Source organism: Oncorhynchus tshawytscha, linkage group LG10, assembly GCF_018296145.1.
Source record: "Oncorhynchus tshawytscha isolate Ot180627B linkage group LG10, Otsh_v2.0, whole genome shotgun sequence".
NCBI lineage: Eukaryota > Metazoa > Chordata > Actinopteri > Salmoniformes > Salmonidae > Oncorhynchus > Oncorhynchus tshawytscha.
The window spans coordinates 58568106-58585924 of NC_056438.1; the positions used below are offsets into that span (position 1 = coordinate 58568106).

The 17819-nt window shown below is 41.9% G+C and overlaps 2 protein-coding genes across 3 annotated transcripts; one reads left to right on the forward strand and one right to left on the reverse strand.

The window, feature by feature from the left end:
* Positions 1–845: 845 nt before the first annotated feature.
* Positions 846–5567, reverse strand: LOC112260527 (cytochrome c oxidase assembly factor 1 homolog). Its single transcript, XM_024435704.2, has 5 exons — positions 5472–5567; positions 2684–2837; positions 2393–2544; positions 2205–2281; positions 846–2068 (listed from the first exon to the last, which is right to left on the reverse strand). Exons 2-5 carry the CDS (start codon positions 2775–2777, stop codon positions 1951–1953), a joined length of 441 nt encoding a protein of 146 aa, XP_024291472.1. The 5' UTR covers positions 2778–2837; positions 5472–5567; the 3' UTR covers positions 846–1950.
* An 18-nt stretch (positions 5568–5585) lies between these two features.
* LOC112260526 (biliverdin reductase A) lies at positions 5586–14875 on the forward strand. 2 transcript variants are annotated; one of them, XM_024435703.2, is made up of 7 exons: positions 5586–5711; positions 8121–8241; positions 10038–10157; positions 11248–11345; positions 11655–11762; positions 12685–12853; positions 13043–14875. In XM_024435703.2, exons 2-7 carry the CDS (start codon positions 8123–8125, stop codon positions 13320–13322), a joined length of 894 nt encoding a protein of 297 aa, XP_024291471.1. In that variant the 5' UTR covers positions 5586–5711; positions 8121–8122; the 3' UTR covers positions 13323–14875. The 2 variants fall into 2 exon arrangements, with proteins under 2 accessions (XP_024291471.1, XP_024291470.1); XM_024435702.2 differs by having other exon boundaries at positions 5588–5715.
* Positions 14876–17819: the final 2944 nt, after the last annotated feature.

Here is a 17819-nt window from a genome sequence, read left to right on the forward strand (position 1 = left end):
TGATGCAGTTATTAATGAAGCCGGTGACTAATGTGGTAAAGAGCTCAATGTTATCGGATGAATTTGGAACATATTCCAGTCTTTGCTAGCAAAACAGTCTGGTGGCTTAGCATCTGCTTTGTCGGACCACTTCTGTACCACACTGGTACTTCCTACTTGTTTGAGTTTTTGCTTGTAAGCAGAAATCAGGAGGATAGAGTTATGGTCAGATTTGCTGAAGGGAGGGCAGGGGAGAGCTTTGTATGCATTTCTGTGGCTGGAGTAAAAGTGGTCTAGAGTTTTGTCACCTCTGGTTGCACAGGTGACATGCTGGTAGAAATGGGGTAAAACTGATTTCAGTTTCCCTTCATTAAAATCACTGGCCACTAGGAACACAGCCTCAGGATGTGCATTTTCTTGTTTGTTTATGAGTTGATAGTAGTGGCTGCCTACACCATAGGATAATGCAAAACGATGATGCCCGACCCAGAGACTGTCTCAGGATGCGAAGGCAGTCTCCAAGCGATTCAGGTTCGAGGAGTCATTCAGCTCCCTACAGAAGATAATCTTCTGATAGATGGTTATGAGCACTTCTACTGTAGATGGACTCTTTACTGATTGTATATTGTTTACCACACCACACTGTCTGTACTTCACAAGCCAAACTATATCTCTGTTTGCCTGCATTGCATTTTAATGAATTAAACTCCTGACGTTGTTTGTTTGGTTCCATTCTTTCACTTTCTGTTTAATATTGTGGTTCATGTTTACCTTGTTTGCCATTCTTTTCCTAATGTTCATACAGTATGTTCAGAATTCACAAGTACAATTTATTTTGCTATCATAACTTGTAATAAAGCCATTTGACTGTTTATTTCCACGTTTATTTTCCACGTTTTACAGATCTCATTTTCACTGTAAAATGTCACATCTGAATAAATCAATCTGAAAACATAAAACAATACCTCTTTGGGAGACAACATTTCTGGTTGTTCAGATACTGTACAGTACAACTGGAACCATTGCCTAAATGTTTCTCAAGTGCTGGATATTAAGATATGGCTTTGGACTAAGCAATTATCAGTGTTGGGGTGTACTGAACTAAATGTGGTTCAGTTAGTAATTAAACTACATTTTGCACATTGTGGTAGTGCAACTAAATTAAAATATTTGTAGTGTTTTCAATAGTTAATTGCTTTATTGCCATCTAGTGGTGTAGGTAACTAATGGAATGAAACACTACTTTTTTTTGCAAAAATAAAATATGGGTGAAGTAGGTAAGAATTTCCTTAATTTTCAGACCTGGCTAATTCTCACCTGAAACAACATTTTTTTTGTGTTTAATAGGATAAATTACACGTTCTGTTAACATCTTATTACAGAGTTATCTGTTCTTGCTATTTCTATTCTATGACATTGCAGATTGAGTAATATAGTTTACTTAACGTAATTGGTGGCTGGTAAACTCTTTTCAGAGTAGCTTCCCCAACACTGCCAATTTACATTGTTAATCTGGAGAAATGTTCATCAGATGCATTGTATTATACTAGGCATATGTTGTTGTTTTTTACCACTGCATATGACACAATTGCTGCTCTGTTATTGTCCTTTCATTCTCACCAGTAGGATGAACATTTTGCTCAGGACAGCGCTGAGCAAAATGAATATGCATGACATTTTATGGACGTAGCACTTTTTTCATTTTCCCTGTATGTAAATGTTATGTACACAGTAGCATCGATAAACATTGGTCAAATCATCAACATTACTGTGGTTATTCCAAACCAAGAGGCAGCTTGTACATGCCCTTTTGTCTAAATAAGTGTCCAGCACTGCACTCTGGTGCTTTTTTCAAATATGACTATGACACTTCAATTCATAAAGCTATGGCGACACCATGCCTGATGACATGGGGACAATTGTATCAGTTCTACCTTCATCACACTGTAGTTTTGGTGACTGGTGAGCAGATCAGGAGGACCAGTTGCCTGTCTCAAGTCCTTCTGTCTTATTTGGCGGTGGTGTGAATGTGAGAAGGTCAATACGCTGACCCTCTCTAAGCTGCAGCACTGCCTGCGTTAAATTCCACCTAGTGGCGCCAGGGAAAGAGAGAAGGGTACTTACTGTATGATGAACAACAGCATTCAATTGCATTATATGGATCAATCAATTTCCTCTAATTTCCTCTGTATTTATATATAATAATATTGATGACGAGTACCTACCCAAGTGTTTGGGGGTCTCTTACTGAGGATGTGTAGAGGTAGCCACCATCTTTAGATCCTGTCACTGGGATTTTGATCTGAAACATAAAAAGTTACATTAATATCTTGCACACAGTGATGGATAATGGTAATGCTGGTGATGCTCCTAGTTGGTTCCCATACAGGAGGAATGACCCCCAGAGAGCTACCTCAGCCGTGTAAGGTTCCACCCGGTTGTGTCGGTCAGACAGGTGGATGTTGTGGACCTTCAGGGGTGGTGCTCCCAGACTGTCCATGGCTGTCTGGTTGGCTTTCAGCTGCTCCAGGGCTAGACGGTGGTAGTCCGACCGTGAGAAGTTCTCTAGCAAAGAAAACAAAGAGTGGCAGGCAGAAATACTTACATGAGCACATTTTGCTTTCATTCACTTTCTTACATTCACTCTCTAACATTAAAGAACCATGAATTATCCATGGCAACACCTACACTGAGTGATACGTACTTTGCAGAAGGTAATACATTGTGCCGCATCCAGCACCAGTCAACAAGGTGGTGTAGATGGCCATCTGCTGGAGTTTGCTTGTGGAGACCCTCATGATTGTTGCTTAGAGTAGCAAACTCACAGTACCAGTGACAAGAATATCCTGGGGAGTGGACTGTTTGATGACAGACATACAAGTTATAAAGACGTTCTCCAAAATGTACAAATTCCACAAAACCATCCCACATTTCATCAGAATCTTTGAGTCAAAAGGAGCATACATTCAGATAATTTGCACAATTGATCATCCAACTCATATTTCTATTGGATCTGTTACTCTTTATTGTCATCTTTATCAAATCTGTTTTTTTAAAGGGATAGTTCACCCAAATTATATTGGTTTCCTTACCTTGTAAGCAGTCTATGGACAGCAGTCCATGCTTTGGTTTTGTTTACTTGGCCAGTTTTAAATGCTAGCTTTTTAGCATGTTTGGCACAAATCCAATGCAAATCAATGGTACCTATATTATCATTTCCGTGCTTCATGTCCACATCATCTGTAAGTAACTTCATTGAGTTACACAATACATTTTTGTTGATACTTTGGTATGATTTTGACATGAAGCACAGATTAAATCAAAGCATGGATTTGTGTCCTACCTTGTCCATAGACTGCTTACAGGGCAAGGAAACCAATATATATATATATATTTCTAATTAGGGTGAACTATCCCTTTAAAGCTAAGATCTTTAGTTGAAACAATAACAAAGGGTCGCCCCGCCTGTGTTTTAGTAAAAAGCTGAGTGATGTGCCTGTAGAAATGTAACTACTCTCAAATGTATAGACATAGCTATGGATGCAAGGACTGACCATCCATGATGAACATAATTATAGATTTAACAATGTTTTGAGGCTATACAGTGTTGACATTTACATTGCTTACAATCATTAGGCCTAAAACAAGCTTATATTTTAAGTTCTGATGGGGTACGACCATTAAGTAAGCTCATGAGGCATTTATTAGTCATATTCCTCAATAATCAATAGCCTTATTATCTGATAAGTACAAAAATGGATGTAGCAACTAAGGATTCTAATTTTAAGGGTAGGTCAGACATTAAAATGACAATTTCCTCTTTTACTGACCACATTCTGTGTGACTGGGTGCAGTAGGCCTATAATTGTACAATGAAAGAACGAGGTTTGAGTAGAGTATTATTTATATATATTTAAAAAGTAGACAGGGAGAGAGTAACAGTCCAGTGTCTTGGAGCAGAGAAAGCCAAGACAAGACTACTTAAAACACAAGACTACCCTGAGAACCCACTTAAGACCTGTACACAGGTACAAATTTGCACACAATACAGTGCCTATAGAAAGTCTACACCCCCTTGAGCTGTTTTCACATTTTTCTGCCTTTAATGAAATCTAAAAAGGGATTACATTAGATCTTTTTCCTACAGGTCTACACAACCTGCTCCACATTTTCAAAGTAAAAGAAAGTTATGAAAAATGTTCCCCAGTTCCTGCCTGTGACAAGCTTATCCACAACAATACTTAAAAATACATAGGGATCAACAACTTTGCATTAACTCCATATTACTGGCCTGTATGACAAAGTGAAAAGAAAGACGCCTGTGCATCTTACATTACAAAGATATTCATGCCAAAGACACACCAGAATGGCTTTCCAATAGGTGTTGTGTGTTCCTGGGTGGTCTAGTCTCAGTACTTACTTAAATTTTCTTGAAAATAAAGAACAAGGTTTGAATATTGCCGTCCATCAATGATTCCCAACCAAATTGAATGAGCTTGAGCAATTTTGACAAAAACAATGGATATATGTCACCCTAAGAGTTGTGCAAAGTTGGTGGAAGTTTTATAAAAAATATTCACAGCTGTGACAGCTGCCAAAGGTGCTTCCACCAAGTACTAACTTAGGGGGGTATAGACTTATCCAATTTGGAAAATGTTCTATGACTTTCTGTCACTTTGAAAATGTAGAGTAGAGTAGGTTGTGTAGATCTGTATGAAAACAAATGTAACGTAATCCTTTTTAGATTTAATTTTCTGACAGCAAAACGTAAACAGTTCAAGAGTGTAGACTTTCTATAGGCACTGTATTTCTTAAAATGATCCCCTACAGTATATTCATATTAGTGTCAATCTATACTGATCAAAAATAGAAATGAAACTTATAAAGAGTTGGTTTTATGTTTCATGAGTTTACATCCTGTTAGTAAGCATTTCTCCTTTTCCAAGATACTCCATCCACCTGACAGGTGTGGCATATCAAGAAGCTTATTGAAACATGATTATTATCCTTATATGAACTGTAACTCGGTAAAATCTTTGAAATTGTTGTGTTACAATTTTTGTTCAGTAATGTTATAGGTTAGGCTTCTTGTGACATCGCCATCTAGGGTATTCAAAGTGTAATTAGTATTTTGGGGGTAAGCGCAACCAAGGATAGCACTGTAGCGCAGCCTTGGAAATTCATTCAAGCAAAACGTTCTTGTAGTCTGGTGTAGGCATTTCGTACGAAGACTTTTACGACCAAATTAAATTTAGAGGAAAATGCAATACTCTAAAAATATAATGCAGAATGTCATCTACAACAACAGTTCAATTAGAGACTGAACTGAGGACATTCATGCTGTATTTATGGGAGTCGCCATATTGCTGCCTAAACCTAAATCTAACCTAAAGCTGGCTTGAGCTGAAACCAGTCATTGGCTGAAACACATCCATACATTTTAAAATACATGTAAACGTTATGTAGTAAATGAACGAAAAGATAATAATTACCTAATGTCGTAATTTGTTTTTATAACAAAAAGTACAACCACATAAGAGGCGAGATGTCCATATCACGTGATGAGACTTCACGCTCTATGTACACGTCACACGCAAGCTGTCTTGAAAAAAAAATGTGTTATGAAAGTTGTTACACAGTTATATCACAGCGACCAGAGCTCGACAGTAGCATTTTATTCACATAAGCGAGTCATCTGCGTCAACTTACTGTCGTCGAGGGCAATACAGAAAGTAGGTAAGGACATCATGCTTGTATGTAAACCAGTTTTAATTAGTGCTGAATGCGGAACTCATTCAACAAGGACAGCATTGCAGCATTGTTTCCAGGAAATCCGTGAAGTTGTACGTGTGTTACTGTATTTGTTCTTGATGTCATGCAGAACATAGACTTACTATTTTCATGTCAATTATGAAATTGCTTGTCTAATTTTTAAGTTACTTGTGTACATCAATGGAGACCTCGAATGTTCCTATTATTTGTAATGATTTGCATTTGTAATTTGTAATGATCAGCACCCCACCCTAGTTCTAGTTTATATATCTGTAATATGGATACCTTGAGATGTATATAGCTATCGCGGGGTCGCTGGGCATCCCACCATGATAGCTAACGTTAGTGTACTCATTATTACACTGCACCATTTTAGGTCTGATAGGAAGGAAGCCTTTATCAACTGTGCACATTGCACAAAGACCCAAGATAAGTCCTGGACATACAGTACATTCGGAAAGTTTTCGGGCCCCTCGACTTTTTCTACATTTTGTTAAGTTACATCCTTATCCTAAAATGGATTAAATACATTTCCCCTCATCGATCTACACACAATACCCCATAATGACCAAGTGAAAACAGGTTTCTAGAAATGTTTGCAAATGTATTCACACACACACACACAAACGTATTTACATAGGTATTTAGACCCTTTGCTATGAGACTCAATTGAACTCAGGTGCATCCCTTTTACATAGATCATCCTTGAGATGTTTCTACAACTTGATTAGAGTCCACCTGTGGTAAATTCATTTGAATGGACATGATTTCGAAAGGCACACACCTGTCTATATAAGGTCCCACAGTTGACCATGCATGCCAGAGAAAAACCCAAGCCATGAGGTTGAATGAAGGAATTGTCCGTAGAGCTCCGAGACAGGATTGTGTCGAGATACAGATCTAGGGAAGGGTACCAAAACATTTCTTCCGCATTGAAGGTCCCCAAGAACACAGTGGTCTCCATCATTCTTAAAGGGAAGAAGTTTGGAACCACCAAGACTTCCTAGAGCTGACCAGAAGGGCCTTGGTCAGGTAGGTGACCAAGAACCCGATGGTCACTCTGACAGAGCTCCAGAGTACCTTTGTGACGATGGGAGAACCTTCCAGAAGGACAACCATCTCTGCTGCACTCTACCAATCAGGCCTTTATGGTAGAGTGTCCAGACGGAAGCCACTCCTCAGTAAAAGCCACATGACAGCGCACTTGGAGTTTGCCAAAAGGCACCTAAAGGTGATTCTCTGGTCTCATGAAACCAATAACTATTTGGCCTGAATGCCATAACGCTTGAATGCCAAGGGTTATGTCTGGAGGACACCTGGCACCATCCCTATGGTGAAGCATCGTGGTGGCAGCATCATGCTCTGGGAATGTTTTTCAGCGACAGGGACTGGGAGACTAGTCTAGATCAAGGGAAAGATGAAGGGTGCAAAGTACAGAGAGATCCTTGATCCCTGCTCCAGAGCGCTCAGGACCTCAGACTGGGACGAAGGTTCATCTTCCAACAGGACAACGACCCTAAGCACACAGCCAAGACAACGCAGGAGTGTATTCGGGACAAGTCCCTGAACAAGTCCCTGACTTGAACCAGATTGAACATCTCTGGAGAACCTGAAAATAGCTGTGCAGCGACGCTCCCCATCCAACCTGACAGAGCTTGAGAGGATCTGCAGAAAAGATGGGAACAAATTCCCCAAATACAGGTGTGCCAAGTTTGTAGCATCATACCCAAGAAGACTCAGGCTGTACTCGCTGCCAAAGGTGCTTTAACAAAGTACTGTGTAAAGGGTCTGAATACTTATGTAAATGTGATATTTCAGTTCTGTATTTAAAACATTTGCTAAAATTTCTAAACCTGTTTTCACTTTATCATTATGGGGCCACTGTGTTCTTGGGGACCTTCAATGCTGCAGAAATGTTCTGACATTACACAATCCTACCTCGGGGCTCTACGGACAATTCCTTCGACCTCATGGCTTGGTTTTTGCACATATGTGCACTGTCAACTGTGGGACCTTATATAGACAGGTGTGTGCCTTTCCAAATGATTTCCAATCAATCGAATTTACCACAGGTGGACTCCAAGTTCTAGAAACATCTCAACGATGATCAATGGAAACAGGATGCACTTGAGCTCAATTTCGAGTCTCATAGCAAAGGGTCTGAATACTTATGTAAATAAGGTTTTTTATTTTTAATACATTTGCAAACATTTCTAAACACCTATAATGTAACAAAATTAGGAAAAGTAAAATGGTCTGTATACTTTCCGAATGCACAGTAGGTTGGCTTTGACAGAATTGAAAGGAGCAAGACACTGGTTTCTTTCCAACCATTTCCTTCCCAACTCCCTGTTCCTCTCTGCTGTCAGACATGTTTGGTTCAGTAGTGGTGGGCATCGGGACAGCAGGCTTTGTGAGGATCAGAGACATGCTAGCCCCTCTGCCTTCCAGTGCAGCTGAGAAGCTCAGTGTCAAAGGCTTCATTTCCAGGTGAGGCACCAAGACATCTCATTGTTTGCTGACAGTAAAAAAGCACGAGAAAAACAATGGTTGCAATATACAAAATAAATAGAAACCTTGTGCACAGCAGTGTGTCCAGGTGCTGGTTTTGGCAGGAACAACTATTATTAACTTCTTGGCGCGCCCATCCATTTAGCGGGATCATTTTCGTCAACATCCGCTGAATTGCAGAGCGCCAAATTCAAATAAAATTACTAAAAATATTTAATTTTCATGAAATCACAAGTGCAATATAGCAAAACACAGCTTAGCTTGTTTTTTTAAATTTAATTTAATTTAAAAATATATATATTTTACCCCTTTTTCTCCCCAATTTCGTGGTATCCAATTGTTGTAGTAGCTAATATCTTGTCTCATCGCTACAACTCCCGTACGGGCTCGGGAGAGACGAAGGTTGAAAGTCATGCGTCCTCCTATACACAACCCAACCAAGCCGCACTGCTTCTTAACACAGCGCGCATCCAACCCGGAAGCCAGCCGCACCAATGTGTCGGAGGAAACACCGTGCACCTGGCCACCTTGGTTAGCGTGCACTGCGCCCGGCCCGCCACAGGAGTCGCTGGTGCGCGATGAGACAAGGACACCCCTACCGACCAAGCCCTCCCTAACCCGGACGACGCTAGGTCAATTGTGCGTCGCCCCACGGACCTCCTGGTCGCGGCCGGTTACGACAGAGCCTGGGCGCGAACCCAGGGACTCTGATGGCACAGCTGGCGCTGCAGTACCAGCTTAGCTTGTTGTTAATCCACCTGTCGTGTCAGATTTCAAAAAAGCTTTACAGCAAAAGCTATCCAAGCGTTTATGTTAGGACATCTCTCTCAGCAGACAAAACATTACAAACAGCTAGCAGCAAAGTAGAATGGTAACGAAAGTCAGAAAAGCAATAAAATGAATCGCTTACCTTTGATGATCTTCGGATGTTTGCACTCACGAGACTCCCAGTTACACAATAAATGTTCCTTTTGTTCGATAAAGATTATTTTTATATCCAAAAACCTCCAATTGGTTGGCGTGTTTTGTTCAGAAATCTACAGGCTCGTGCATGTCATGACCGGCAGACAAAAATTCCAAATAGTATCCGTAAAGTTCGTAGAAACATTTTAAATGTTTTTTATAATCAATCCTCAGGTTGTTTTTACAATAAATAATCAATAATATTTCAACCGGACCGTAGCTTTTTCAATAGGAGAGAGAGAGAAAATGTCTGCTCCAAGCTGTCCATGTCTCAAGGCTTAAAAATCCTTATTTAACGTGTCTTCACCCACTTTCATCTACACTGATTGAAGTGTATTTAACAAGTGACATGAATAAGGGATCAAAGCTAGCTTTCGCCTTCATTCAACTGGTCAGTCTGTCATGGAAAGAGCAGGGGTTCTTAATGTTTTGTACACTCAGTGTATATTTGCAGTGCAATGACCTTTGTTGCACTGAAAATATGAAATAAATAAGCACTGAAGTCAAGGTCAGTCGCCTGTCATTTTTCACTGTGCGCTTTTTAACTTTTGTAATACTTCAATATTGTAGAGTGAAGCGATTAAAATCATATTACGTGATCTTGTTTAATGGTGATATATAATCACTGACCTGTCCTGTACTCGATCATAGAGGCAGCAGCTGGGATGTGTGGATGACCATGTTGCCTGGGTCGTGCACACTGTAGCAAACCTTTACACAACGGAACAATTCAACTGTGCTCTTGACAAGTTCATGTTTTTTCAAATAACTTTCCCCCTACTGAATACAACTCTAGTGCTGTCTTCCCATAGGAGGACCCTAGAGGAGCAGCAGGGAGTGAAACAGATCACTATCGAGGATGCCCTGAGGAGAGATGACATAAAGGTGGCCTTCGTCTGCACTGAAAACGCTGTGCATGAGGAAAACATCAGGTAAAACTCTCTCACTGACCCCATGTCTCTGACGGTCCTCTGTGGTAGTTGTTTAGTTATCCCGTCATCAGTTTTGTTTCTGTCTGAAGTGCTCTTACACAACAGAGCTATAGTTTCACCATGTTACAAATCACCACTAGGAGTCAGCACTGGAACACGTGTCAAGCTTGCTTTTCTTTCTCAGTCCACTGAGGCTCAGTCTGTAGGTTACTTAACCATTCATTGAGCCTGGTCCATTTACCAGGCCCTCAGACAAACTGTCTAACAGTTGTAGTTTATAAGCTATGTATTATACAACGTTGGGACACACAGTAACACAACAGTTTAGCAAGTTGTTCAAGATATCGTCCTTGACCCTCATAGGTGCTTCATTGTAAATCGATCAGGTAACATCTGAGGCGGTTCCGGAGCTGTATCAACAAATGTCGCCCGGGGGGCTCCTCTGGCATTCACATTATCCTGAGCAGTCTCCTCCCTCTCCCACAGCTGATTACAATATGTGTAGCTGTTTGATGTCTACCTCTCAAACCCTGGAGAGCATGACCAAGGCTACTGCTCTCTAAGGGCCCTCATTATGACTGCAAACTGTAGCGAAAACACACTCTTAAATTATGCTTTCTACTCTCCCTCTCACTGCTAAATGTTAGGAGTGTACAGAGAGGCTTAGACAGGCTGTTAAAGAATGGAGAGTTATTTTAGGCTGGTTAATGAGGGGTGTTGAGAACATAGTCACCATGTTTCACTGCTAGACAGTTCCAGGCTAACGGTCTAAATGGAACAGCAGGTACTGCCCTTCATACTGTAAAGGAAACGAAAAGTAAAGGGGGGCCCTGAAAGAGTGGTCAATGTGAAGTTTTCCAAACTCTGAACACCCTGGGTTATTGAAACATTGACCAACGGCTCTTACTGGGAAGTTTGGGATATTAAGTTACATTTGAGTTGTGCATCTCCCTAGTACAGAAGTATTTTTAAATCATCTTCATAATTTTTACTAATGTTCTGTTGAAGCAAGGTCTCTTTGACACCCTTCTTGGCTACTCAAACAAACTCAATTATCCTATACTATTTTGCATGTTCTAACGGAGCCTAGGACATTTCTGGAAGCTGGGAAGCATGTCTGTGTGGAATATCCTATGGCCATGACATACAAGACTGCCGTGGACCTCTGGGACCTGGCTCAGGAAAAAGGTGAGCTGGACATAATCATTGGGAGAGATTTATTTTGGTTAATTTGAAGTGTATAGAGAAGACATGGTGAAGTATTGATGACATTATGGGGATGATGTAGTAGACGCGTATCTTAACTAGTATTGATCAAATCAAATCAAATCAAATTTATTTATATAGCCCTTCGTACATCAGCTGATATCTCAAAGTGCTGTACAGAAACCCAGCCTAAAACCCCAAACAGCAAGCAATGCAGGTGTAGAAGCACGGTAGATGTAGATGCAGGTGATCACCTATGTATTTAATGTTCTATGTCTACTATGTACATAGGAGTGGTCCTGCATGAGGAGCACATAGAACTCTTGACAGCCGACTTTAAGCAGCTGAAGAAGGACATAGCAGGGAAAAAGCTGGAGGAAGGATCCCTTCACTTCACAGGTGAGAGACAGACTGGGACAGGGAGTAAAGCACAAATACACAAAAATCCCAGCACCACTGATGCATCACCTCAAATACAACACTGATACATCACCTAAAATACAATACTTGTTACAGAAAATAACTGCATAACATGTATCAATTTGATGTACATTGTCCAGGTCACAGGGTTCGGAATGAATATTTCATTCCAGAGCTTTTGATATAGTATAGCTCCCATCAAAGTGACTTGTAAAATGTTGTTTTCTCAGTCTCCACAGTACACCCATTTAGGTTGATGTGAAAGAGAGCCAGCCTGTGGAGTGAGGCAGGCAGACAGATCTCTGGTGTGAAATACGGCAGGGTGTTATTGATGAAGTCTAGAGGTGCATGTCAAACAGCACCCTATTCCCTACATAGTGCACTATTGTCATTGGTAGTGTACTACATAGCGAATGGGGTGCCATTTGGGATGCGGACTAACTCTGTTCTATTCATCAGAGCACTGCTGGGGAACAAATTAGTTAATGCATATGAATGGGCTTCTCCTAAAGCAGCCGTGACTGAATAATAAATCATAGTTCTCAACTTGAAACGCTCCACACAACCTCAGATGACAGACAATATTTTATAGCGGCTGACTTTTGACTAAGAATCGTAGCGGAGAGCGAGTGGAAGAGCCAGAGGGAGTAGTGTCTGACATTTGAGTCAGGGCAGTTTTAGGAGTTGGACTGTAGGAGGCAGCAAGCACCAAATGAAATATAACTGTATCTGTTGGGAAATTCACTTCAATGGTTCATGTTCATTTTATGCTTTATGGTGTTATAAAATGTGTGCTAACCAGTCCTAAATGTAACCAGATGATGATTGACAATGAGCCAATGGATTACATGTCCCTTTACAACTACTTCTGACTGTAGTGTTCCTATGTGTCGTCTGATAGGAGGTCCTCTGAAGCCGGGCTTTGGGTTTCCAGCTTTCAGTGGCATCGCCCGGCTTACCTGGCTGGTGGATCTGTTTGGAGAGCTGTCTGTCACCGCTGCCACCATGGAGGAAGACCAGGAGAACAAGTACATGAAGATGACCACTCAACTCATGACTAAAGAGCAGAAGTATGTACTGTACATTAGAATCAAGTAATAATATCAGATAACGTGTCCTTCACAACACCTCAAACCTAGCTATTCGGCCAGCCTCAAACATAATTGCCTTTATTACATCTAAAGAAAATACTGGTAGTCCAGCCCTGAAACTTTGGGTTAACTATAACCTCCTTGTAACATCTTATGGTTTTAATACAGGCCTCTCACATGGATTGAGGAGCGGGGTCCTGGCCTGCCCAGAGTGAAGAATATCAACTTCCGCTTTGACTCATGCACCATGACCCAGCTTCCCCCGGCTGCCAGGGAGCCGGTGGGTCTCTTCATGCAGGACCTGGTGCTCTTCAGTCAGAAGCTTCTGGGCCAGGTCCCCCGTGACCAGCTCCATGCCGAGCGCCACAGGGTCCTCCACTGTCTGGAGCTGGCCGACCGCATCCAGCAGCTGAGCCAGCAAGGCCAGGGATCAGCCCAGGACGCCTAGAGACACAGGTCCCAGCCTACCGGGGGGCCCCAGCAAAGTTACAGTAACTTTTCCAAAATTCCCAGGTTTTCTAGAAATTATGTTTTTTTTCTTCTCAGCCTACTGGTAGATGTCCAAGCGCACAAAATCCGTCCATAAATAAGCCTTCTACAGTACAGCTACTGTAACCTGCTGTACTACTGACAGACGCACTCGTAACGTCTTTGCAATGTTAAGGGATTTTATTCATAAATGATGGAAAGGAGATGTGCGATGCCTTTCAGAAACAGATAGGTCTCTAAGGCATGTCAGCTTATTATATTAGGGTTAGGCTGTTACTCACAACAGACCTCATATGTACTACATCTTCACATTGATGAAAGGTCCATTAATAGTTTGATGTTTGCATTGTGTCACTTATTCAAGTTAATCTACATTACATGTACTATAACATTCTGGTGGTTGAACACAGCTCATGATGCTTTAGCATGAGCTGGTGGTGCTTTTATATGTTATTTACTTATTTATCTTATGACATTTATTGACTTATGTTGTTTAGCTACCGTGCACTCAGAAGTGGAAAGCAAAACAGTGTCATACTGATCCTTGCATGTTCAAATCATTCACTCTCTACAATAGGTGTTTGCCTGATACCTCAGCTAAATATTGCACGGATGAATATTTCGATAGCTCTGGCAGGTGAAAGTGTGTTATTTACACTGCAACTTCAGTTGTCAAAATGTTGTTAGACTGCAATTGGCACATCTGTTTTAAAGTATTATTTGATTAATGTTCATTCCTTGGAGAGGGAGTGTATTGTCATGTGTTGACAAATTGACAGTGTTGCTTTATTCTATTTATTCAACCATAAAGCGCCATTTTCATTTACAAAGACGTGACACCAAGGCTGAAAACACTTCCCTGGTGTTAGCACTAAATAAATCACTCTTGTGATTGTTCTTGCAACACGCTTCCCTTCCCCTTTTCTCTCTGTTTCAAAACTACTTCTGCATGGCTGATGGTGATGAAACTTAAAAGACAAACACAAAAAAGATTAGGTGAAAACTTGAACTGTACACTCCAAAAAGTTGAAGTTGGTTGCAATTCGATGGTAGAATAAGTCCTCCTGTTCTTTGTCTCCCCAGTGACTATCCCTCTGAATGGGGCCACAACAGAAACCAGTATTTCAATGGTCTCCAAATTAGTGTTGTATTTAATTCCGGGATGCTGACAGACTGAATTGGTGCCTTATTGGCCTGCTGAGTTCTCTCCATTGTTAACATCCATGTCAGTCCCATCTAATGATATCTATGGTTCCATCCCGTGTCACACAAGTACACACTACCCAGTGTGGTTTGGACACTTAACTGGGTGTCACTGTAGTGTTGTTAGCAGTTTATAGGGAGAGGAAATGACATTTCTTTATCAGTTGAGGAGGGAGAATTGTGCTGTTATATTGGATTATAATGCCTGAATGTTTACATGTTTTGAGTGTATTGTAACGGTATAGTTTGCTATAAGATTCATCATTTGCTGGTATCCATATTAATAAAGTGTGCCTGATTGATAATCTTCCTGTATGATTCTGTCTTTTTCATCCTTGATGAAATAGTCACCGTGTGTCATAATAGTACATGGTACTTATAGAGCGCTTTTCAAGGACCCAAAGTCACTACAAAAACAAACAGATTAACAGGAGTCAAAAACATCAGACCAAACAAGAACATGAATAAAGAGAGGGGTGGGCTCAAGAAAGGGATAGAGTGTGATGTAGGGTTGGGATTTGGATACGAACACGGTTTAGGGTAAGGCTTTGGGTTAGGTGCTGCTCAGTATGGTGAAGAGAGTAGTGTATTTCTTTGTGTGTGTGGGGGGGATTAAGGATATGCTTTGTCAAAGCGGTGGGGCTTCGGGATGGACTGAAAGATGGTGATGGACTTAGAACCACAGATTGCTGGAGGGAGGAGCGACCCTGGAGAAGGCCCTGCCGCCCAAGCTTTGCCATGGGGATGACAAGGTGGCCTGCTATGATTCACACAGGAGTGCACATGTAGGTTGGTAGGGGAGAATCAAATCAAATGTTATTTGTCACATACACATGGTTAGCCGATGTTAATGGGAGTGTAGTGAAATGCTTGAGCTTCTAGTTACGACCATGCAGTAATATCTAACAAGTAATCTAACCTAACAATTTCACAACAACTATATTATACACACAAGTGTAAAGGAATGAATACGAATATGTACACAAATATATGAATGAGTGATGGCCGAACGGCATAGGCAAGATGCAGTAGATGGTATAGCGTACAGTATATACATATGAGATGAGTAATGTAGGGTATGTAAACATATAAAGTGGCATTGTTTAAAGTGGCTAGTGATACATTTATTACATCCATTTTCCATTATTAAAGTGGATAGAGTTGAGTCAGTATGTTGGCAGCAGCCACTCAATGTTAGTGATGGCTGTTTAACATTCTGATGGCCTTGAGATAGAAGCTGTTTTTCAGTCTCTCGGTCCCTGCTTTGATGCAACTGTACTGACCTCGCCTTCTGGATGATAGCAGGGTGAACAGGCCGTGGCTCGTTTGGTTGTTGTCCTTGATGATCTTTTTGGCCTTCCTGTGACATCGGGTGGTCTAGGTGTCCTGGATGGCAGGTAGTTTGCCCCTTGTGATGCGTTGTGCAGACCTCACTTCCCTCTGGAGAGCCTTACGGTTATCATCGGAGCAGCTGCCTTACCAGGCGGTGATACAGCCCGACAGGATGCTCTCGATTGTGCATCTGTAAAAGTTTGTGAGTGTTTTTGGTGACAAGCCAAATTCTTCAGTCTCCTGAGGTTGAAGAGGCGCTGCTGCGCCTTCTTCACCATGCTGTCTGTGTGGGTGGACCATTTCAGTTTGTCCGTGATGTGTACACCGAGGAACTTAAAACTTTCCACCCTCTCCACTACTGTCCCGTCAATGTAGATAGGGGGCTGCTCCCTCTGCTGTTTCCTGAAGCCCACAATCATCTCCTTTGTTTTGTTGACGTTGAGTGTGAGGTTATTTTCCTGACACCACACTCCGAGGGCCTCACCTCCTCCCTGTAGGCCATCTCGTTGTTGTTGGTAATCAAGCCTACCACTGTAGTGTCGTCTGCAAACTTGATGATTGAGTTGGAGGCGTGCATGGCCACGCAGTCGTGGGTGAACAGGGAGTACAGGAGAGGGCTGAGAACGCACCCTTGTGGGGACCCAGTTTTGAGGATCAGCGGGGTGGAGATGTTGTTACCTACCCTCACCACCTGGGGGCTGCCCGTCAGGAAGTCCAGGACCCAGTTGCACAGGGTGGGGTCAAAACCCAGGGTCTCGAGCTTAATGACGAGTTTGGAGGGTACTATGGTGTTAAATGCTGAGCTGTAATCGATGAACTGCAATCTTACATAGGTATTCCTCTTGTCCCGATGGGTTAGGGCAGTGTGCAGTGTGATGGCGATTGCGTCGTCAGTGGACTTATTGGGGCGGTAAGCATATTGGAGTGGGTTTAGGGTGTCAGGTAGGGTTGAGGTGATATGGTCCTTGACTAGTCTCTCAGAGCACTTCATGATGACGGAAGTGAGTGCTACAGGGCGGTAGTCATTTAGCTCAGTTACTTTAGCTTTCTTGGGAACAGGAACAATGGTGGCCCTCTTGAAGCATGTGGGAGCAGCAGACTGGGATAAGGATTGATTGAATATGTCCGTAAACACACCAGCCAGCTGGTCTGCGCAGGCTCTGAGGACGCGAGCGGGGATGCCGTCTGGGCCTGCAGCCGTGGGTTAGAAGGTCTGAGAAGGTTTTGTATTGATTATGGATCCCCATTAGCTGCTGCCTTAGTAGTTTAAACAGACAGCTCGGTGCATACAACATGCCAATACTTCCCACAACAAAAAGTGGTGATGAAGTCAATCTCTCCTCTATTTTGAGTCAGGAGAGATTGACATATGTATTATTCATGTTAGCTCTCCATATACATTTAAGGGCCAGCCGTGCTGCCCTGTTCTGGGCCAATTGTAATTTTCCTAAATCCCTCTTTGTGGCACCTGACCACACGACTGGACAGTAGTCCAGTTGCAACAAAACTAGGGCCTGTAGGACCTGCCTTGTTGATAGCGTTGATTAGAAGGCAGAGCTGCGCTTTAGTATGGACAGACCGGTCCCCGTCTTAGCTACTGTTGCATCAATATGTTTTGACCATGAGGTTGTTGAGGTTTAGGGTTTAGTGAATGATTTGTCCCAAATATAATGCTTTTAGTTTTTGAAACAAACACATTTCTAACTTATTTCTTTCCACCCATTCTGAACCTGACTGCAGTTTAAGTGTTGCAGTGATTTCACTTGGTGTGGATTACAACAGCATGTTCCAGTTCCCACCAATATTCAGCAACTTCTCACAGCCATTGAAGAAGAGTACGACAACATTCCACAGGCCACAATCAACAGTCTGATCAACTCTACGTGAAGGAGATGTGTCACGCTGCATGAGGCAAATGGTG

Coding starts and splice junctions, on each gene's coding strand:
- LOC112260527 (XM_024435704.2), bottom strand. CDS start 2,777: ATGAGGGTCTCCACAAGCAAACTCCAGCAGATGGCCATCTACACCACC. Junction 2,545..2,683: donor AATGTATTACCTTCTGCAAA/GTACGTATCACT, acceptor TTTCTTTGCTAG/AGAACTTCTCACGGTCGGAC. Junction 2,069..2,204: donor AGAGACCCCCAAACACTTGG/GTAGGTACTCGT, acceptor TGGCGCCACTAG/GTGGAATTTAACGCAGGCAG.
- LOC112260526 (XM_024435702.2), top strand. CDS start 5,601: ATGAAAGTTGTTACACAGTTATATCACAGCGACCAGAGCTCGACAGTA. Junction 11,763..12,684: donor AGGATCCCTTCACTTCACAG/GTGAGAGACAGA, acceptor GTCGTCTGATAG/GAGGTCCTCTGAAGCCGGGC. Junction 12,854..13,042: donor CTCATGACTAAAGAGCAGAA/GTATGTACTGTA, acceptor GTTTTAATACAG/GCCTCTCACATGGATTGAGG.